At 35.0% G+C, this 23523-nt stretch overlaps 1 protein-coding gene across 3 annotated transcripts in view; it reads left to right on the top strand.

Annotated features, from left to right (window-relative positions):
• The window catches only part of LOC5579996 (aryl hydrocarbon receptor nuclear translocator-like protein 1), a 333517-nt gene that overhangs the window by 289697 nt on the left and 20297 nt on the right, over nucleotides 1–23523 (top strand). For all 3 annotated transcript variants that reach the window (XM_021840597.1, XM_021840598.1, XM_021840596.1), the window contains 2 exons: nucleotides 17074–17240; nucleotides 17875–18053. In XM_021840597.1, the coding sequence (XP_021696289.1) occupies nucleotides 17074–17240; nucleotides 17875–18053 (346 nt within the window). The remainder of the gene's footprint in view (nucleotides 1–17073; nucleotides 17241–17874; nucleotides 18054–23523) is intronic.

Raw genomic sequence — 23523 nt, 5'->3', positions numbered from 1 at the left:
GTCTGGTTCAGACATAGCGTGCACCCAGAAGTTACAAATCACAGCACAGTGGTCCGGGAATCAGTTTTACGCGGAAAGATGCATTTTGAGCTTTAGAATGAAACATTAGACGAAATCGGTTTTGTTGTTGTTGTTTGTGAGGGACTTTAACCCGAAGGTTAAATCGGTCTTCTACAAAGTTGTTTGTATTACTATGGCCCTTTGTTTGGTGTTACTGAAAATTAGGGTGGTCCACGTTCTCATAGAAATGGTGTAACTAACTTTCTCATTTGTAGAAATTATATAATACATGCTTCAGCAAAGTTGTAGACCATTGAATTTTAAGCAACTTTGCCAAAAATAGTTTTTTTGTATCTCTTAAATTGACGATTTAGAGCTTTATTCCTACGGTGACATAGGGTGGTCCTAGCAAAAGTGGTGTTCTGGCTCTAGCGTTTTCAATTCAAATACCTTATCAAAGTATTCCATAAAACACTTCTTCTTCTTCTTTCTGGCGTTACGTCCCAACTGGGACAAAGCATGCTTCTCAGATTAGTCCTTTACGAAAAGATCCCCGACCATCGAGAATCGAACCCACGACCCTCAGCATGGTGATGCTGAATAGCTGCGCGTTTACCGCTACGGCTATCTACCCCCCATTAAACACTAATAAAGCTTTAAAAATTGCATTATTTGATGAGTGTAGAATCTCGCTCTCTCCTCCCGTTTAGGAGTTGTTGTTGTTTTTCTCACAAAAACATGCCTACTTTGATTGTGAATATTTCTGATTGGGGCATACATAAAGAATATCTTTCGACGGCATTCAAAAGACAAAAAAAATTGTATCAAAAAATTACAGATGTGTTATTTTTGTAACTCTAATAAAATGCCCTTAAAAACAAAAGATTTTAAGCAGAAAAGCTTCAATAACTTTTGAACTAAAACAGATGTCATCAATATTTTTATATGAAAGTTTGCGTTTTGTTAAGTTCTAAAAGTCGTTCATCGACCACTTTGATGAGAAATCTGTAATAAAAAAGATAGGGCTCTAAAACTATTTTGAAGATTTTCATTGAATGTATTTCTTTATTATTTGGCATTTTGAGCATGAAAATGGAATTTTAAACAAAAATGATGTTCCACAAAATTGTTTCTAAAAATGTAAGCTTCCATACTGTGTTATTTAAAACTAGGGTGGTCCACAATATCACATAAATAATATAATAAACTTTTTTATTTGCAAAAATACTGGTATATACTCTTAGACAAAGTAGTAGAACTTGAAATTTTAATCAATTTTGCCAAAAAAAAAGTTTTTCTGTAGCTTAAAATTTGACCAATATAGAGCATTTTTCCCTAATCATCGCAGGATGGTCCAACAAAAATAAGTTTTTCAATTCTAGTTTTTTCTCATTAATTTCTCGTCAAAGTCGTCTATGAACATTTTTTGCAACTAAAAAAAAAGCAAATTTACATGTAAAAAGATTGTTGATATCTATTTTAGTTCAAAAGCTATTAAAGTTTTGTGATAAAAATCCTTTGCGTTTCAAGGCATTTTATTAGAATTACAAAAATAACACATCTGTAATATTTTGATATAATATACAATTTCATTTTTTCTTTTGAATGCCGTCAAAAGATATTCTTTATGTTTGCCCCAATCAGAGATATTCATAATCAAATTAGGCATGATTTTGTGAGAAAAACATCAATAACTCCTAAACGGAAGGAGATAACGAGTTTCTCCATTCACCAAATTACGCATTTTTCAAAGCTCTAAAAGTGTTTCATAGACTTCTTTGATGAGATTTTTGAATTAAAATCTTTAGAGCCAGAAAACAAGTTTGGTTTGCACTATGTAATTGTGATAAATCTTTGAATACATTAAATGCCGAATAGTGATACCGTAGAAGGGTGACTTTTTTTAAATGTGAATCTGATTATTTTTTGCATTCCGTGTCAAGGATTTTTTTTCAAACTGGTAGAGTGATTCAAGGGTGTACAGCAACACTTTTCAGTTATCTTCGGCTATTATTCAAGATTGATTTTAGTACGATGTGCTGCATTCATCGATGGTGATAAAAATCATATGACGAACTACATCTAGAATGAGTCGAAAAAAAAATCGTGCTTGATAGTCTTAGATTTGGATGAAATTTACAAATGTTTCCAGTATGGTGTTTTCCATGTATAAATTGATCATTTTGAATCAAGAATAACTTTTGAAAATGGCCTATGAGTTATTGCATGCAGTTTGTTTGAAGAATTTTAGCTCCCACGGTGCTCCCCTAACCATTATTATCAGAAAAAAATCTCCATCAAATCTGTACTCACCAGTCGTTTTCTATAGCTAAGCTGCATGTCTGGGAAAAAAAAATCGTTTCGTGAGTACATGGGTTCACGAACCTAGCCAGAATATTGTGCTACAAGAACTAATTTGGTTATGTAATGAAATTAGCTCCGTAATGCCTTAAACCACTTGAGCCTTTGAAAAATCAGTTGATAATGAAACACTCTTGTGGCATGTAAGGGGAATGTGTCATTGAAAACATTTGAACATGCTCAACGGTATTAGAACATCTAATTATTATATTTAAAATTAATGTTTTCAATGGTTACATCTCAAAAAGGGCGTAACTCCAATTTTCGTCTAATATTCAAAATCAAAACTCCACCAAGCGGTTACAAATGAACTTATAGCCAAATTTTGATAGTATATTTCTTCTGATAATTACGACCGATGAAAATCCTTTCAAATATCTCGGATTTCCTTTGAATTAGTAGCCTTATACAATCAAAAGGGCGTAACTTCAAAACGGGCCCTACGATTTTTTTAAAATTTTGCCCAGACATGCAGCTTAGCTATAGAAAACGACTGGTGAGCACAGATTTAATGGAGATTTTTTTTTTCTGATAATAACGTTCAGAGGAGCACCGTGGTTCATACATAGTTGATCTTAGAGAAAAATGTTCTTTGGTGAAGTTGTAGTGCACCGTTTGGACTACAAAAAAGAAAAACTGAAAAAATCTAATAAAATTTTTATTTTGAAACATTTGATAATCTAATGGGAAGTATGCACTTCAACAGAAAAGTAATTGCCTATCTCGATGCGTGGAAAATTTCATGCAAGAAATGGTCAAGAAAAGCATTTTTGTTGGATCGCAGTACGTAGTTGAAAAGAAATGTCATTTCAAATGGAGCTCACGGTGGAAAATTTCTTTACCATTTCTTCCGCAGAAATTTTTAATTTTCTTGAGCGGAACATCATACTTAGCTAAAAGGGGCAAAAGTCAAAAAAGTTTGGGAAACACTGTTCTAACCCATAATTATCACTTCTCTAGAAGTAGCCATTTTCAAGCTTTTTCAAGTTAAATGCAAACATTTATTATTTTTAAAGAAATAGGCAATTTTCATGTTTATTAGCAATTCTCCACCAATAAAAATATATTATTAGAAAGAAATATAGCCTACTTTCATTAAAATCTATTGTAATTCATAAAGATTCTAAAATGACCTATTTTATTATATAATAAACAATTTGTTGCATTAAATTTGGAATAACTTTATAATTGCTACTTCTATAGAGCTGATCATAATAATCATTAAGATTTAGGTATAATCAAAACGTATTTATTTTGAAAAAAAAAAATTGGAAATCCATCAAAAGTTGTCCTTACAAAAACTTTTTTATTACACATTTCTCCAAAATAAAACTCTATTCGAAACATATGTTTGCTATCATGATTCAATGATGAAAATTTAAAAAAATATTTAAAATGATGCTTTCATGAAATTTAAAAATTAAATTTTATTTGTTAAATTTTTCATTATTAAAAATAGAACATAACACAATTCTTGTAGTCCAAACGGTTCACCACAACTTCGCCATAAACCTTTTTTTCTAAAACCAACAGTTTCCAAACTATTGGTTTTTAATAAATTGCATGCAACTAATTAGCCATTTTCAAATGTTATTCTCGAGTCAAAATTATTGGTTTAGCTATGCAAAACTCTTCTCACTCTAGCATACCGAAAATATGTGCGAAAATTACTGAAAATCAAAGATGGTCGATTTCTGTGATTGACAGATTTGACATGGAATTCGTCGTAATTAATGTTAGGAAGATGAGTCTAAACAATGCTAGTAAACAGGGATCACCGTAAAATAAGCACTCTCGGGTAATTTCAAAGCGGAAAAAAGACGGGAACTCGAATCCTTTGGAAAAAATATTTCTTAGAAATGTTTCACTTTTTAAGCAATGTTTCGAAACATTTTATCTTGCTACTAGGGCTTGATTTCATCTCGGACTTAAAAAAATATATAAACATTTTCGGGTTATTTAACGAACCAGGAAAACGGTAAAAGCGGAAAAAAGCGGGAGTTTGAATCCATCGGGATAAATACGGAAAAAAACGGGAATTCGGGATGATCGACGGGAAAATAATTTTGAACGAACATCTTCATGCTCTAAATCTACAAAATCACCAAAAATAAGTTGTAGAAAGGATTTTTTTTTGAAAGCCTGCTGTTTGGCCTACTGTATAATACAAGGTTTGCCGGGACAGCTAGTTGTTGATAAGTAGCTTGGTGACTTTTAAATCAATCCCCAAAAAAGGTGCCAAAAATAGAAATCATTCGCTTTAGCACAATTAAAGGACATAGAAGCAAACGGGTGTAAGTGACTAAAACCTAGTTTTGAGAAAATCGACTTTAAAGGTTCTTCAGCAATTTTTCATTCCATACTAATTGTATGGAATCCTAATAAACCAAGCCAAACTTCTACGAATAATATTATTTTTACTATTGGAAGCAAAAATCACTTTAAAATACCGCTGAAAACCTTGAGGAAGATTTTTTCAGTGTATTCAACTCAAAAATCGACTAAAGGGACTTTGGAAACTTCAATTAAAAACGGGGAAAGTTTTGAAATTTATACCGGAAAACCCGGGAAAAAAGGGAATTTCAAAACGAATATTTGGTGCCATCCTGTATTTTAGTGAATACAGTATTAGTAATGAGTGTTGTTCGAATATGTAAATCTGCTCCTTTACATTCATGATAGCCAGAAAAAAATCACTACACTTACTCAAAAATTAAATTTTCTCGGCACCTGACTTACATTCCAATGCAAATTTGATTAAAGGAATATATGGGGCCCAGATAGCCGTAGCGGTAAACGCGCAGCTATTCAGCAAGACCATGCTGAGGGTCGTGGGTTCAAATCCCACCGGTCGAGGATCTTTTCGGGTTGGAAATTTTCTCGACTTCCCAGGGCATAAAGTATCTTCGTACCTGCCACACGATATACGCATGCAAAAATGGTCATTGGCATAGTAAGCTCTCAGTTAATAACTGTGGAAGTGCTCATAAGAACACTAAGCTGAGAAGCAGGCATTGTCCCAGTGGGGACGTAACGCCAGAAAGAAGAAGAAGAAGATGCCGGTATTAGACATAGTAGTAGTATTTGTGACCCTTGATTATGTACACTATGATATATAAAAAATGCAAAAATCGTCATATCATGTTTTATGGTAGTTTTTATATGGAATATTCGAACTAAACAAAAATGTTATTCTTTATTTGCTCTGTTCAGACCCTGTTTTTCGCTTTGGATGCGATTTTTCCTTTCTTCCTACTGGAGAGGAATTTTAAACATACCTACACATTTTATCATGCAGTCGAGTTCAATATCCTAGTGATGAAAGCATTCGAAACGTCAACGATGGGGTGAGATTCTTCACAGGCCTTACCTCAAACATTCGCCCATATCAAATGATGGAATGGATTCATAGCTGGAACGCTGGATACTTAAAGGAATAAATGGCTCACCCTAGAGAGTCGTGGTTGAGCCTTCATATTAGTGTGATAGGCAGTTCTGCTTGGGTCAAAACCTATGAGCTAGTATTGATCTAAGTCGTCTGCAACCAAAGAAACAAACTTCTTCCTAAAACAAACTCCGATAGACCTCTGACCACATAAGACGAAATTTTTTCCAAAGCTATGGCAAAATATTTTAGTGTGACCATGAAAAATATGTTCTTAAAGACCTCCTCCATCATCTGATACCAACCAATCTAATATTTTCAACAATTAAGTGTGATTTTGAAGGCTGAAAGTTTATCACCCGAGTATAATGATCAAACGATTTTTTTCTGACGACTAAACCCATCGAACTATTTTGCTTAATTACTTTGTTTAGGAAAGTATGAAAAACATGGCAAAACATTTTCCTAGATAACAAAATTGTATCACAATACACTACAGTAATCAGATATTATATTCCCTCACAAAAACAATGAAAATAACGTTTGAACTGTCATGGTAAACAAAAGATTTTTTTTTTTGGCAATATTCAGAAGGTTATTGATTAATTTAAAAAATATTTTTCCTTAGCGTGGTGAATACTGGTACATCTATCCTATTGAAATCAACACATTTCTTGTCGCGGAAAGGTACTGAAAATATCCTTCTTTGGTTCCTTCCGGAATGCAAAAGAAATCATATGTTGGAAAATCGGAAGTTAAACAAATCGCCCAACACCTCATTCCATCACAGAGCCTCATATTTTACCGTCACAGATACTTACAGGTGCACATCACGCAAATTTTGCCACCAATTCCCAAAAATCTCGTTAGCGTTGCGGCTGATCCTTTTTTTGTTTTCCGACACGATTCTCATCTCAGGGTGCGTCCTCTTCCGCGCGCGTCGTGACCGAAGCTTATTTGAAATTCCACCGTTGCTACCGTATTCCTAGCAGAGGACGATGAGGACTGTATCGAAAAATAATTGGTGAGATTTTCAACGAATACCAGAAAAGTTGGGTTGAACTAACCAACTTTTGTTTGGTTCCAAGTGCGGTGGATAACCTCTTCATGGTGCTATTGTTCCATTATTTGTCATAATGTGTCGAAGCCTTTCAAAATAATTAGCACATGTGTGCAAAATTTGCACACCCCAAAAATTTAAAAATTGTGCATAGATGGATTAATTTTTCAGGTTCAATTTTCTAACAGCTAACTACATACACATAGCAATCATTGATGAAAATTATTTGAAATCTGGATTCAAAAGAGATCCAAACTTTTTTGTTTATTGAAAAGATCGCCTGGATGGAGCATGTGTTGGAGTTGCTAGCATCATTCATAGGCGTATACAACATCTACTCTTTTCGTCATTTGAAACTAAAGTTTTTGAAACTTTGGGTATTTAGTTTAGTAATTGTACTTTCATAGCCGCCTCTTATCCCCTTTCAAATGCACTTGGCAGCAAGTAGTTGCTCCAATCTGGCTCGCGAAAATTGACTCACAATAAGTCATTTTTTGTCATTAGTGACTGTAATGCAGAACGTCGCTCATGGAACAATTCGCAAAGTAATTCCAACTGCAGAATTTTATTTGATTAGTGCTCTTCAGGATATTCCTCAATCCAAAACCCAAGTGGAAAAACAAGTAGGGCTATCGTACTTGTTTTTTTACGATTTCTTTGGTCTTAACCGACTCTAGTCACCTTTATAGCCGACTGGTGACTCACGCTGATTTTGATTCTGATCAGTTCTACGGCAAATGAAATGTTATACATTGTTAACAAAATGTTTATAAGAGCTTGATTTAGTTGTACCAAATTAGGATGATAATGAAAATGAACACAACATATCTAGATATGAGAAATTAATGCATTGACTGAAACGATACTAATAAAAGAAAAAAAGGAAAGGAAGATGCATTCACCGCGAAGAAGAAACATCTTACATGTTGCTAATTCTTTTTCAACACAGTTCTCATTTGGCTGCCAAGTGGTGGGCGTCCTTCTTCAGGTTACCCTCAAGCTAAAATCCGAGCAGATCACGGCGGAAATTCTTATCTCGTTTTTGCGAAACATTTTTGGCAGGAATAGAATCTGATACTCCCAAACGCGAGTGGAGGAAGGAGGGCACTGTGCGACCTCCTCCCAGGTCTTATCAACGAACGCGCAAAACGAAGATGGATAGTTTCGAGGAATTTTCGAGCTGCCAAGCGAACGAGAAAGCCTTTCTCCATTAATCAAATGTCATTAATTAATTGCAACTTATGATTCCGGTTTAATCACACAAAGGGCATTGCTGTCTGTGAATCTGCTCCGAATAAATTTCTGCTGGCTGGGAAAATTCTTCTACAGAAGGTATTCGCTCCGGTGAGCGACAAATTCGCATTAATACTTGCCGAATCTGCTACTGTTCTACTGCTCCATCGGATTCATCGAGATGGAATGAGGTGCGGTGAAACGGAGCACTTCGCCGGAAAAAGGGTTTTCAATTAATTAGCATGGAGGAAGGAATCTTATTTACTCTCGGATTGATAGGATTCCTTTTGCGAAATTGGTGGAGTTTGTACGAGCAAAAAATGAGACCCAACTGGTGGTTGCGATCTGAAAATAGCTCAGCTTTAAAATACGGTTGTAAGGCTTAAAGGTTTGATGGAGCAAATGAATGGGGTGCAATGTGGGAAAAATCATTGGTTACGAACGTACAATCCATGCAGCTGCAGCTCATCGATGTAATATGTAACCGCTTCAATGGATTGAATTCGAATCAATGTAACTGCAATCGGAAGCCTTAAACAACTGTGCAACCGATCAGGCAATGCATTTTTTCGCTCGATTACGTTCCTACTGGAAAATGGACTGCCTTCGGCAAATTGCTCTCAAAATCATTTACACTGTTTTCCATTTCCATTTATTTTGCAATAACATTTTTCTGGAGTTGAAGTGTTTTACCGCAACTCATCAAACATTTGATGTGATGCTCGAATAATCAATTACATGTAGCATTCAACTCAATTCGAAGAAATGAACCAACATCTGTTAGGAACAGGTATGGTACAATCATAGTCATGTCAATACGATTGATAGTAAAAAAGACGGATGAAGGTAAAATTTGCAAAGCTCTTTTGTATTAGATTGGCCCTGACCAGTGCATACTGTAAAATTAGGTTAAATTGAAAGTGATTGGAAGGCAGACAGTTTAAAAACAACATAAACAGTTTGAACAAATTGCTTACAGTAAATCTCTAAAAAAAACTACATCTAATGATTTCTGGTGGAGTTTCTGTCTCCAAACAACCAGAATTCGCATAAGAATTAACGTAAAAAATCGTTTACTTGTTCGAATTACATCACACCCGTACAACACGGTGTATGTAGTTCTTCAGTGCGTTTTGTTTCATTCCGTTTACATGTACAAAGTAAGTCGAATTAATCCATATCAGCTGTCAAATCACCTTTGTTTTCACGAATTAAGTCGCAAAGGATTACACATTGATTCGTAAAAAACTATACTCTCGCATTGTATGCCAAATTTAAAATATGTACATATATCGCCTCCACTTTTGTACGCATAAGGCCTTTTTACGACATCTTATAAGGAATTTTTGCACAGATAAGCATCCTATAGGGTTTAAGTCGCCGTCGATTTTTATATTTGGAGATTGTTGATATTTCGGTGATTATTAGTAATCTTCTAATCACCGAAAAATATCAACGATCTCCAAATATATACAGATTAGCATAGTATAACGCAAAAGGTGATGTATATTTTTGTTGTCTGGGGCGAAACTGCTACAAAAATATTGTATGGTATTCGAGGAGACATTTCTGCTCAACAATTAGTTGGTAAATTCGACGAATTCTATCTAGGGTCGTTTTGTTAAGATACGGATCGAACGGAAACTGCTTTTTAAAATACAATAAAAATAAATTATATAGGGAGAGAACCCAACAATTGTTTTCCTTATATTAGTGTACGATATATCGGAAAAAATATCGATATCACCTATATATTTAATAGGAAATATCGACATCAAAATATCAAATATCAAGGGCATACCATATGAAACAGTATTACTTGAATCCATCTAGTATTCATTGCTTTCTTCTCCATGCTTCGAGCAAAATAGACCGATATGCCGATAAACAAATTCAAAATATATATAGGGGGAGATCCCCCAGTGCCGGACAGCACCCAATACCGGACAAAGTCGAAACATTGAGAAATCATGGTCCAATCAAGATTGTGTATTAGTAGAGAAGAAAGCTATTATGTAGACTAATGTTTGCGTAGAATAACACATCTTTGAAATATGCATGCCTTTTTTAAAAAGTGGAAATGTTTGAAAATTTAAAAAAAATTGGCGTATTCTATTAATTTTGAGCCTATTTAGTAATGATTTTGAATATAAAAAGTATCTTGGATCACCAAGCATGATCGAACATAACCCTAATTTGATAGTATGAATGTATTTTGTACCATAATTGAACTAAATATGGACAAATTACAATTTTCGTTAAGCACCTAATGTCCCTCAGTTTCGGACAGCTTGATTTGTTATATGATAGCTTTGTAATTATTGCGTCAGTTTCTCTAAATACCATCATTTTTCATGGGTTCCGTCGATCATGGTATCAAACATGCAATAAAATTAAGACGAATGAACATTCAGAACAACATCGTAAAATGTGCTATTTTTCATCATATATGGTGGAGGTTTTTTGATAGGCATCTTGCAAACTAAGAAAAACTCAAATTATTCTTGTAAATGTTGCAAATGCATTGAAATGGTAAGTATCAACTATTCCTATAGTGTACACATTCAATGATGTTCAAATTTGCAGAATTCAAGGCATTTCCAGATCGTGTCCGGTATTGGGTGCCACCTTTCAAGATCGATCAATTTGGTACTAAAATACATCATCAAAATGCATTGTCAAAATTCATATTTATATTTTCAAATTTATTTTTGTACACTATAAAAATGATAATATTTATCATAAATGGGTAACACGAGCCCATAAAATCAATAGTTTTTGAATTATGAATTTAGTGGCTTAAGTGTCCGGTACTGGGGGATCTCCCCCTATATCACGGTCGATACCTTTGTATGCAAATCAATCAACTTTCGATCGATTTTTAAAATTTCGATTTTTTGTCAAGATAAATACGTTTTGAGCAAGATTATTATAATGACAGGTTTACCGATCTTAGCAGTCAGTGGGTGCGCGGTGTGGTTAGCTGCGGGGAAGGCGGAAATGACAGCTGGCAAGTTGGCTAGCTGGCGGGTTTGTATACTCAACCGTTTCTATGGGGTTGTTAGGGAATGTTTACTCCAACAAACATAAACACAGTGAAGTGAAAATTTTCTCCAGCATTTTGTCGCGAATCAAATTTTCGTCTTTAATGTAGTATTCTGGTGTTTTGTGTCAAAGAAAAGCAGATTACTTCGAAAATTGGTTCACAATTGCATGTAATGCATGTAAATGTGGAAATTTCGAATAGTGCAACGGATGAGAGCCACCCACCACCGATGGTCTACCGATGAAAGAGAGGATGCGCCACGGTGTCACCGTCTGACGATGACGGTTGTATTCTAATAACTCGTAAGTTAAGTCATTCTACTATCAGTGCATTACACAGTGAAGTTTATTTCACTGATACTTTGCCGCGTAAACCACACAGATGTGGATGTAAAAGAAACATTCTATACCTACTTTGTCACAGCATGCATCTGATATCCAAACAACCAAAACAAATTCGCCAGCTGTCACTTGGCATTTCAAAATGGCGGAATGGAAAATCTGACACATTGGACTACCTCCCTTCTAGATACCTTGGTTTTGAGGATAGAATCTCTGTTAAAATTAGGAGATCGCAGCAAGCGGTGCGCAGGGTTGGCTGCTTTTCGTTTTCTGTCAGGATTTTGCTCGTTCTCTGGTAATTTTTAATCGGCTGATCAACGTAAGAAAAATCGGGTTGCGTACAAGCATGAAGTTGTAGTGAAATTAGTGAGTTTCTCGAGTAAAAAAGTGATCTCCATATGTGGAAATGGTGAACTAAGAAGTTATTCAAAAATTTGTATATAGAAGTAAATCGTGAACGAAAAATTTGCTTTGTTTGGAAGTGTTTATCGCAATGAGCGATAGAAGTTGGTTTTCTCGTCCTCAATTACGAGTGAGCGGATGGACAGAATTTTGGAGCTGACTTTTCTGAAAATTACGAGGGCTCGCGGTTGCAGTTCCTTAGAGAGTTTGAATTTAGTATTAAAGCTATCGACAGAAGTGACCGAAATAATCAAGAAAGGTTCAGCTGCAGGAGCTACAGTTTAAACTTCATCATAAGGCTTCTCTAGCTGCACCAATGCCTTCAGATTGTGGAAGCTACTTTAGGAACTTGGTGAGAGATTTCCAATTTAAACTTTATTTGTTATATTAATAATGGTTTTGCACATTTGTTTGAATTTATGGGAGACAGTTTCAATTTCTGTACAACGGGAAGGGGCAAAATAAATTTTCAACTCATTTCAGAGAGCGAGCAAAGGCGCTTAAGCCAAGGCTCTAGGGCCAGGACATGAGGAAGAAATGCCTATGTCCCAACCCCGGAGAACAACAATGGAGTGTGTATTAACTTTATTAGTAACGCCACTCCCAACTATTTTACTTTTAACCCTGAATCGAAACGGTTGGTACGGTTGTCCCCGTTTCTTCCTTTCTGAATTGAAAATATTTTGGCTATCAGTTTATTCATGCGTGAATAAACTGATCGTCATGATTTTTATCAATTATCTTCAACCCCAAAGTCTGCACAATGGGCCTGGCCATTTTAATATTTGTGTCATATCGCTATCCTGATAATGATATTCTGCAAATATTAATGCTGACAAGAAAATACCTGAATAAATTTAGGTACTTCCAGAATTGTTTTCAATATTGGCTGTGCAAGCGCTTAGATTAGATTAGATAAATACGTTTTGAGGATACAATAAGCATCTTGAAATTATTTCAAACCATTATGATTATTACAATCAACTCTCTAGGATTAGCAATTTTTGGGTTATTTGAAGTTTAATGCAACAATTTATTATTTGGGGTCATGCACAAATTACGTCACGCTTCAAGGGGGGAGGGAATTCAGCCAAGCGTGACAAGCCTTACAAAATTTTCGGAGGACTCATAAAAAAACGTGACAAAGAAGGGGGGGGAGGTGGTCGAAAAAGTTTAAATTTAGCGTGACATAATTTGTGTACCATCCCTTTAAATAATAAGATAGTTCATTTTCATTAGTTATTCGCGGTTCTCTAACAAGAAAAATAAGTCATAACAGGGAAATATGGCCTTTTCTCTCAAAAACCTATTGTTCTTCTAGTAAAAATGACCTGTTTCATTGTTTAATTTATACATTTTTGCATTAAACCTGCAATAACTCGAAAATGGCTACTCCTAGAGAGGTGATAATGATAATTATTATCATAAAAAATAATATCAAGATTCTTATTTTATCATCAAACCGTATTCATTTTGACAAAAAAAAAAAATCAATATTTTGAAAATCGATCAAAAGTTGTGTTCAATAAAAACTTTTTCACTAAAAATTTCTCATCATGAAACAATGTCCAAAACATCTATTTCCTATCAATTTGAAAAAAGGGTTTTTGGGTTAATTTCAATTCAAGTTTTGTTTTGGATTTTTCCATGATTTTTTTCAGTGTATGTTTTTTCTTACAGCCTAAAACGATTCACTACAACTTCTCCATAAAACATTTTTCTTTAAAGTGAAAAAAAAAAATTCAAATAAATTGCATCCAAAAATACATATGCCATTTTCAAAAGTTATTCTTGAGTAGAATTGATCGACTCCTTCAATGATTTCCGGAGAGATGGTTACAGCAATTTATCCATAATTTACTCCTGAATTTTTTCAGAACAACAACAGTAAAGTAATTTTAACAGGGATTACTCTAAAAAATGTCCATAACGATTATCCCAGGATTTCCTCTAGAGCTATTTCCAGTAATTTCATCCACCGATTATTACAATTATGACTAGTGGATCTTCCTAGGATTCCCATATGAGTTCGTCCAAGAAAATCCCCAAAAGGTTTATTTTAGAGTTTTAGAAGAAGGATTGTTTTTTTCTGGAAACCCTACGAGTATTCCTTCAGAAGTTCCTATACCAATTTTTCAACATATTTTTTTAATAATGTTTCCATTTATTTAATCATTTATCTACGGTTCAACCCAAGAATTGTTTTATTCCTGGTAATGTATTAAGAAGTTTTGTAGGGATTCAAAAAAATGATCCTTTTGAATTTATCAAATTTTGTGACTGTTGTTCTATCGAAATTTCAGTTTCTGTGCTTAATCATAACCAAATCTGTCTCAACCGGTCTCATTCGAAAGAATATACCTAATTCTTTGTTTTGAAGATGTTTTAAATTGTATTTGAATATTTACCATTCGAAAATATCAACAAGTGTATAACATAGAGCTTCTTCAAAATATTGCCATTTTTTCAAAACAAGTGCAAGATTTCTAGGAATCACTCTAAGACGATCATTTACCTCTCATGGTATTTCAAATATTCCATAGTAATTGATGTACTATGGTTTCATTTGCGCTTTTATGCGCCAACATATGAGAGTAAACTTTTTTTCCCTTGCACTTCAAATCAGACCGCAAGATCCTCACACATATTACTTATTATGTTCTCGTCGATTTATGAGATATGATGTCTTCGAACAAGTTGATCGTAATTGAATATTGCAGCGTCCAAGAAAAAAAAAATGATTAGGGTGGCTCTTATTTAAATTCTAATTCTCAAACTTTTTTGTTTGAGGAAATTTTTGGTTACGATCTTGTGCGAACTTTTGGAAAACGTTTTTATTATCAACTCTGTCGAAGATACTTTTGGTTTAACTCTTCATTTGGGCTATGCAGAATGATTAAGAAAATATTAATCCAGCGTGGACCCGAATCAGTTTTTATTGGTCTAACTTTTTTAATTTTAACGTTAAAATTAAGTTTTAACGTTTTTTTTCACATTTTACCAAAATATTCTGTTTGGGAAAGTTGTAGCTCTATTTAAAACCTACAACTTTGCTGAAAGCAGCGCGCTGATAACTTTCAAATCTTGTGAGTTACAGGCGAGATTTGAGTGTTTCATGTGTATTTTAAAGTAAATTTTCCAAATTTACAAATATGACGTTCAATGCGGTTTAATGGCATCTAAATATTTCATAATCTTTCACTTAAATTTGCTTATAACTTCAGAATCACAAGAACAACAAACTTCCAATAAGTAGATGAAAATAACGAATTTAGTACTATACCATTTAATTCCACTAGAGCTCAGCATGAATGTGTATCGTTTCTTCCTCAATTTCTTCCTCTACAACTCTTCTGAAGACTATATTCACGGTAAACTGAAAACAAAAAAAATAAACCAAAAAAAATTGTAGATTAAAACTTTCAAAATGAATTCTTTTAGCTCAAATGAAAAGTTAGATCAAAAGTGTCTTCGACAAAGTTGTTCATAACAGCATTTTCTAAAAGTTCGCAGCAGAGCGTAATCACAAATATCCTTAAAAAAATATAGATTGAGTCAAAATTTAAACTTAAACTTAAATGCGCTTTTTTGCGCCAAGATATGATTTTTTTTTGTTACACTCTGAATCACCCAATTAGATCATCATACCTATTATTAAGACAGCGCTTTCAACCATCACATGCTCCCAAATAGATCCAGAAAGCACTTTGAGTTTGCTAACGGTATTAAACTTCAAATTGATTTACCAATAATTATATTTATCAAATATTGATTATGATTAAATAAACATTAAAAATTATATTTTCATCCAATTCACAATGGTCCGAATCGACAATTTATTAGGATAAAAGTGTTTCTCTGTTCTCGTCGGTTTTAGAGGTATAATGTCTTCAGAGAAGCTGTGCGTAATTGAGTTTTGCTTCTAAGAAAAAAAGTTGATTAAGGTAGCCTTTATTTAGGTTAAATTTTTTGATCAAACTTTTTTGTTTGAGGAAATTTATGGCTGCGCTCTTCTGCAAACTTTAAGAAAATGCTATTTTGAACAACTTCGTCAAGTGCACATTTGATTTAACTTTTCGTTTGAGCTGAGTAAAATGATTATGAAAGTATTAATCTAGAGTAGACCAGAAAAATCAGTTCTTAATGTTCAAACTTTTTTGTTTTCAGTCTTACGTGATCGTCTTTCACATTTCTTTCCAAAAAGTTGTGTATGAGAAAGTTATAGATCTACAGTCGACTCTCCACAACTCGATATTCTATAACTCGATGGATTTATCGATCCCTACAAATTCCCATACATCGTGCTCTCCATAAGTCGATATTTCTATAACTCGATGTCACGTGAGAGGTAAATTTCTCTCCATAACTCGATATATATTTGAAAATCATTCTTATTTTGGGAGTTTTGATCTTATTCTTGTTAGGAGGTGAATAATTACTTGCAAGTTGTAATAGAAGTTGGAAAACAAGAAAATAAAAAAAAATATTGTCGGTAAAAATAACGAATTTTTTCGAGCACTTTCAAAAAAACTTACAATAAATAGTTGAAAAATACTATCAACAAAATGCCACTTGTCACTCTAGCTGATTCCAGTAGAACAAAAATGGACACTATATAACCTAAGGTGGATTAAATGCACTTCATTTGGCATTCACCTCTCGAAAAAAAAAAGTTTGACGCGGAAGGTCATCACTACGTGTCAATGGTTTGCAATATCATCAATTTAATGTTCTTGACTTCCGAAAGACTTCATTGAGCGAGTATTATGTATTTACATCGATACATCTTATCTTATTTTGTTCTTCTCCTCCTCTCTACTACAACTCTAAGAAATATTTATCTCTTGGCGGTGGTAACATCATTGCCATCGTCCTCATCAGTCCCATTAATGAATTTCCAAATTAATAACGTTTGCATGGTTTTCTGTTGGTGTTTCTCTTCTCAATAGGGTAAGGGACAATTTCTGAATAAGGGTAAATTTTTTACACTTGACTTATTTTTACAGTTTCTCAAAACAAACTTTCTTTCCAACATCGAAGTCCTATGCTGAAATTTTGCCAGCTCGTTGAATACTTGTTTAGAAAACCATATCGTACTATGACGATGCTCGGTCCAGCACCTCAGTTCAATCATATTTAATCAGTACAAATATATACAAAAAGAATCGCAATCACCGAAAAAAAAATCGATTCCATTCAAATCGTGAATAATACTTTTCTCATTTCCGTTTTTTTCCTTCCACAGAAATGGCCGGGAAGCGCGGAACCGAGCGGAGAAGAACCGCCGCGACAAACTTAACGGCTCCATACAGGAACTGTCCGGCATGGTGCCCCATGTGGCCGAATCGCCCCGGAGGGTGGACAAAACGGCCGTGCTGCGGTTTTCCGCCCACGCCCTCCGGCTGAAATATGGTAAGTGTAACTGTGTGAATCAGTTGCTGGTTTAGATTTCGGCTTTTTGGACTTTTGCTAGCGATGAGTTGGGAGCAATGAACGCAACATGAATTATTGTATATTTGATGACATATATGGCAACCAGGGTCACGTGTTCCTTACATGGTAGTTGAAACTTTAAACTATGAGAGTGAAGATGTTGAAACAAGTGATTGTCAGTAAACGAGGGATGGCTCGGATGTAGATCTGTATTTCTAACGAAGAACTTGGAGAAATGAAAAACGTGTTAACACTTTTGATCAGAATTGCATGTTACGATTTCAATATATAGTCATAATGTACCTAGAATTAACAGAACAATATGCAAATATACTTAGCTTAGGGACAAAATGTAAAAAAACAAAACGTTGAAAGGTGAAATGTCGAAAGACAAGGTTGGATGGACAAATAGTAAACAATTATTTGAATTGTGGGGAATCATCAGCTTCAACCTTTTGTCTTTTCCTCTTCGATCTTTTGCCTTCCAAACTTATGTTTTTCAACGTTTTGACTTCCGAACTTCTATAAAAAAATCGGATATTATGTATTTCCAATATATTATGGACTGTTAGTCGTTCCATTGTTAACTTTTTCTCCATTTATCTTTTTACAGTTTTCGATACCGAGCAGGAGCAGACAAAGCAGGAGCCTAGCGAGAATGCAGCGGGACAGAAGACCGAAGTGCACGACGCACTGTTCCGGATGCTGAATGGATTCTTGCTGACCGTCACCTGCCGGGGACAGATAGTGTTGGTTTCGGCATCGGTGGAACATTTCCTAGGACATTGTCAGGTGAGCACGCGCAAATGCCCGATTGTAATGTTTCAGGGTATCAGGTATCAGAAGGCCGGCTCCAGAGGCACGTTCCCCGTCAATTTGTTACGTCGCCATTTTTTATTTTGACTCAGGGCCAATGAAATCATGCAATACTTCATTGGGAGCTAGCTCATCATCCAATTCATTTCCAGCGATGGAAGAGGTTTACAAGGTTTACAGAGTTGACTGAATTCAGTTCCACAATTTCAGTTCGACAAGCCTCGACCTTGAGTTGGCCGAAGCAAGAGCTTCAAAAGCAGCCTGACTATCTCAACAGAAGTATATGCCTTGCCCATTTTGTGCACTTGGTTACCAAGTGAGTAAAACTGATTCAGCCTTAGCTAACGAGAATATACACCATCACCAGCTCTACCTTCAAGAAGTTCGATATACTTCTTTCCAAATAGCCAGACGTCCACTCTTCCCATGAAGGTGGTAAATGTCCTGGAAAGAAAGTGATAAGCAATTGTGAGATCACTTGGAGCAAGGACAATTTTGTCCTAATTCACCAAAGTGGAAAAATCAAGTGTTGTAGACCTACAATTCACTGGATTTTCAACCAGTAGAACCAGTATCAATAAACGGTAAGAGCAGAAAAGTGCTTCTTGTTTAAGATTTTTGTGTAGCGCCGCAAAAAAAAAGACAACTCGTTTGAAATCATCCATCACATGTATGCTGAAAGTAGCAAAAACTAGGTCCACTAGGTTACCTAGATAGAAGTTCCTCTTGTGAAAGTAACGTTCTTGAACTAGCGCCATACTACTATTTTGCATGAGTCTGCAAAGACTGATTGTTGCTGTTCTCTTATGCTGAAGCTTGATATGAGATATCCTAACTAAAGCCACTTTCCAAAACAGGCAGGATTAAGCCTTTTTTGATCTCACACGAAAAAGACCAGCAGTGAAACCCAGATAGGTATCTATGGAAAGTCGCCAAAGACGCAAAAGCACAGAATAAACTGTTTGAAACGTATAATGCGAAACCATATTGGTGATTTCTTATGTAAACTAAATAACAACATATACATATTTAGCCTCAGGCTGAAGAAGGGCAGCCGATTATCTCAGAGAAAAACAAATTCGTCTACACCATGGGCGTAGTCAGGTTTTCTATCAGAGGGGGGCGAGCGATCTCAAAAACTTATTGCATGTAAAAACGATCATTATAACAACCTCTTTACCCTTTTTGCATGAAACATTGATGGTCATCCACATTCTTTTCCTTTCACAGTTAGCAAAGTGGAGTTCGAAGCGTGTACTGGTTCAATTTGTTGTCTGAGTAATGGGTTCATTAATGTCTTAAATATTTCAGAATGAAGTATGCCTGAAGATTCGTTTGGTAACAGTCCCTTTGAGCGGCAATAAAGCCACGGGATATAAAGATTTTATAAAGTTCATCTAAAAGTTCCCTGAAATAGATTTCATATGCATTTTTTTTATAGGAATGACTTCCAAATTTCTCCAGGCATCTCGCAAGTTCAGACAGAAATTCCCCCGAAAATGGTCTGGTTATCTACATGAGTATTTTCTCAGGATTTGATTTTGATTTTTACTTTACGTAATTTGTAGTCTTCAAGAAGTTTTTCCAGCAACTCCTCAAACCAGAAAGCATGATTTCAATATTCACCTTTATTTAGAGAATCCCCCGTAAACTTTCCTAATGATTTGATTGGTTGAGAGTTCAACTAGGCGTACATCTTATTTTCCAAAAAATGGCTTCAAATAATTTCTTTCAAACTCATTCAACAATATACTCGAAATTCCTTTAAAAATTCATTCCAGGACAATGTCAATGCATTCGAAGAATCGATTCAAGATTTTCCAAGGAACTCTTTCAAATATATTCTAACATTTTTTTTGAGGCATACTCAAGACATTTGCTAAAAACATATTCTTGGTGATTTTGCCAAAAGTAATCCATGAATTCTTTTAAAAAAATCTTTCACCGAGCTCTTCCCTGAGGATTTTCTCTAAAGATTCCTTATGAAACTCATACAAGGAATTTATTATAATTTCTTTTAGAAATATCTTTGAGAAAACTAAGATTTTTTCAGATTGTCAATACTTGTACATGTGTTCATCATATAAGATTTTTTTCATGGATTCCTTTAAAAACTTCTCAAAAATAGTTAAAATAAAATCCTCAGGAGCTTTTCTTAAAATATCCCTAAAGATAATTTGAAAGAATTCCTCTACAACTTCAAATACATCGACCAGTTTCTTATGTCATTATTTCTATAAATACTTCAGATTGTTTTTTCATGATCCATCCAGATTTTTTTGCTAACAATATCCCTTGCATAAACTTGTTGAAGCCAAGAACCAATATTCTGAAGAAAAAAATCCTAAGAATTCTGCAGAAGAATTTCTGGTGTTTCGAGACGCATTCATAGATCAACGATAGTCAACCCTGAAGGAAGCATAAAGTCCTGAAAAATCCCTGAAACAATTTCTAATGCATTTGCGAAAAGATTTCTTTTCAAGTATTTGGAGAAATCCTAAGAAAAATCATTAAATTTTTTCGAGGGAAACTACAGGGTTCAATCTTGGGCGAATCAATTCTTAATTTTTTTTTGGAGGGTCCGAAACATTCAACAGTTTCTGAAATCTCGTTAAGAATTATCGAAGGATTTTTAAGAGAACTGCATGGAGGATTGTAGAAATATCTGACGATATTCCAAAAACTGCGTACTGAACTTTCTGCAAGAACTGATATTGAATCGTTCTTTTTAGCAATGCTTGAAAATATATACAGCAGAAATTTCTACACAAATCACAACTATGGGAGAAGCTCTGCAAACTTCTTCAAGTTCAAAGGGTATTTCTGGATAAATTTCTAAGATTGTATCCACCAAACTATTTAAAACAAATTACTTCAAATTGGAATTTTCCGGAAAAATCTTTGAAAGAGTTCATGGAGAAGCTCTAAGAGGTATTTCTGAAAAAAAATTCAGAAAATAAATTTTCAAAGGAATATTTTGGACGATTTCTGAAATAATCCTTGGAGTGATTATTTAATAAATAAAGGAAAATCCCACTCAAGATATATTGAAGGCCGTTGATAGAATCGTAAAATGATATCTGGTGAATTCTTAAGCGGAAGTTTTATTGTTTGGTGAAGTTGAAGAATTCTTCAAGCAGTCAATCAGAACGCATTTATTTTTGAAATATGAACGCTGCAGGCAACTTCTAAAAAATTCCAATATAAGCTCAATTTCCATAGCAAATTATTTTCCATCGGACAGGGAGGGCAAGCAAAGCCAAATTCTCTAAACGATAGCTGGAAACATCTTTGACGGTTCCATTTTGAGAAGGACTCTTAGATTTATTACTTATTATTCAATAGGTACTCAATTTTCGTTAGATGTGAATGCTGAAAACAATCTTTGAAAAATCAAAACGTTATATTATCGTAGCAAACTTGTTGATTTTGATTTTGTTTTTCGTCGGTCAAAGGGGGGCAATGACCCTCCTTCTACCCTCCTCTGGATACGCCCATAGTCCAATCCAATTGCCTGCGTAGTAGTGCAATGTTGACAAAATTTTCTTTGTTTGCTGTGAGAACTGTCACAACATTGCTTTTGTTTGCTGTGAGAATCCAAATATAAACAGAATTGCTGCAAAGCAACCACTTCCTTGTTGGCCTACCGTTGACCGAAAGCTCAATGACATCAAACAAACATCGATACGTTTTCATTCTGACGAAATCGACTTGTGTAAGATTGATTGTGCGCTGGTGTTCGTGGCAGTTTGCTTGGGGACCTCTATGGCATGCATCATTCTGGTACTCCACAGGCTCCATTAGCGGTTAGGTTTTATTTAGACCCCCTAACCATTCATTCCTAGGCACGACAAGCACGAAGTCTCATCACACCATAAATTCAAACACGTAATCAATAACTAACATTTTGAGCTGCTCTTTGTTTGCATTCACTAATCATTGAACTCACGTTAGTAGTCAACTTTGACATCAAACCAGAATCGACCCCAAATTGGATTCCTAGTTCATGATTAAATCAGGTTTTTTTTTCGAACAAGGTCCTATCAACCTTTCCAAAGGAACCTGATCTTCCACTATTAGAAGTGAAAGGTCTTTTGAGGTAGTCTTGAGATGACGTTGCATTTTTGCGAAACGTTGAGGTCATATTTTGTGGTAGAATCGATTTCACATGATGCAGTGATGCAAATTTACACGCTCTGACGTGAAATTGGTTCTATACGTCAGTATCGAAACTCCCAATTTTACGTCATACTTTTTGATTGTTTTAGATGAATGGCACAACCCGTTACCAGAGGATGCAGGTGTTTGGCGCGTGCTCAACTAAACTGAACGAAAAGTATTGTTTTAAATATTTGCACTCCACTAAATTCAAAGACAGTTGCCGCATTTCGGCACGTTTCGAGTGCCCGTTACGTTTGTTTTTCTTCTTTCGTCAAAATTGTGATCGAAACGTCACGGCTGCATCGCGTAAAGGTACTGAACCCAGTCGAACACGTGATGAAAAAGTACTAATCTACTTAGCGATTCGTTTAGGAAAAGTTCAATAAACAGTTAGCAACGCCTTATTTGGTTTATCGAATTATCGCTTCAGTTAGTTTAATTAATACTCATTGTATTCTGGTTAGTGTTACAAATTTACGCTTGTATCGCTATTTTGACGTATAATAGGGCTGTTGGGCCGCTAATGAACATTTGATTCAAAGAATAAATACTACAGTCCTCGGCATCGTTTTACGAACAAGTTGAAAAACAACGCTGTACGCAACGTTTCCAATCAAACTATTTAGTAATTACAGCTGCTGTACAATAGTTATTTGCCTACAAAATTAAACTAAAATCTAGCAATTGCAAAAAAATCCATCTTCTGTGTTTTGTTGTAATGCCTCAAGTGGAAACAGCTAAAGAAGCTCATCATCATGGAAAACCTTCAGCCCTGAGCTAAGCAATATAGGTACATAGATTATGCTTTCGAACAATTTCTTCAAGTTATTATTTCTCTTCAACTGAAGTTGAATGGTATTAATTGGTTCAAAACCCATAACCAACATCAAGACCCGTCTTTGGAGGCCTTTCTTAGCCGAGTTGTTAGAGTTCCCGGCTACAAAGCAAAACTACACTGAAGGTGTCTGGGTTCGACTCCTGGTCGGTCCATGATCTTTTCACAGTGGAAATTTCCTTGTCTTTCCTGGGCATAGAGTATCATCGTACCTGCCACACGATATACACATGCAAAAGGCGAAGAAAGCTCTCAGTTAATAACTGTGGAAGTGCTCATAAGAACACTAAGCTGAAAAGTAGGTTCTGTCCCAATGGGGACGCAATGTCAAGAAGAAGAAGAACCTGCTTCTGAGACCCCCTGAAATTGAAAACAAGTTCTAAAAGCAGCTCAGAACCTTCAGCCCTTAGGTTTTCAAAATCTTCTACAGATTGAAGAAATCATTTAAAC

The sequence above is a fragment of the Aedes aegypti genome, chromosome 2, assembly GCF_002204515.2.
Source record: "Aedes aegypti strain LVP_AGWG chromosome 2, AaegL5.0 Primary Assembly, whole genome shotgun sequence".
NCBI lineage: Eukaryota > Metazoa > Arthropoda > Insecta > Diptera > Culicidae > Aedes > Aedes aegypti.
The sequence above is the reverse complement of the archived record's forward strand: the minus strand, read 5'-3'. Positions and strand labels throughout refer to the sequence as shown.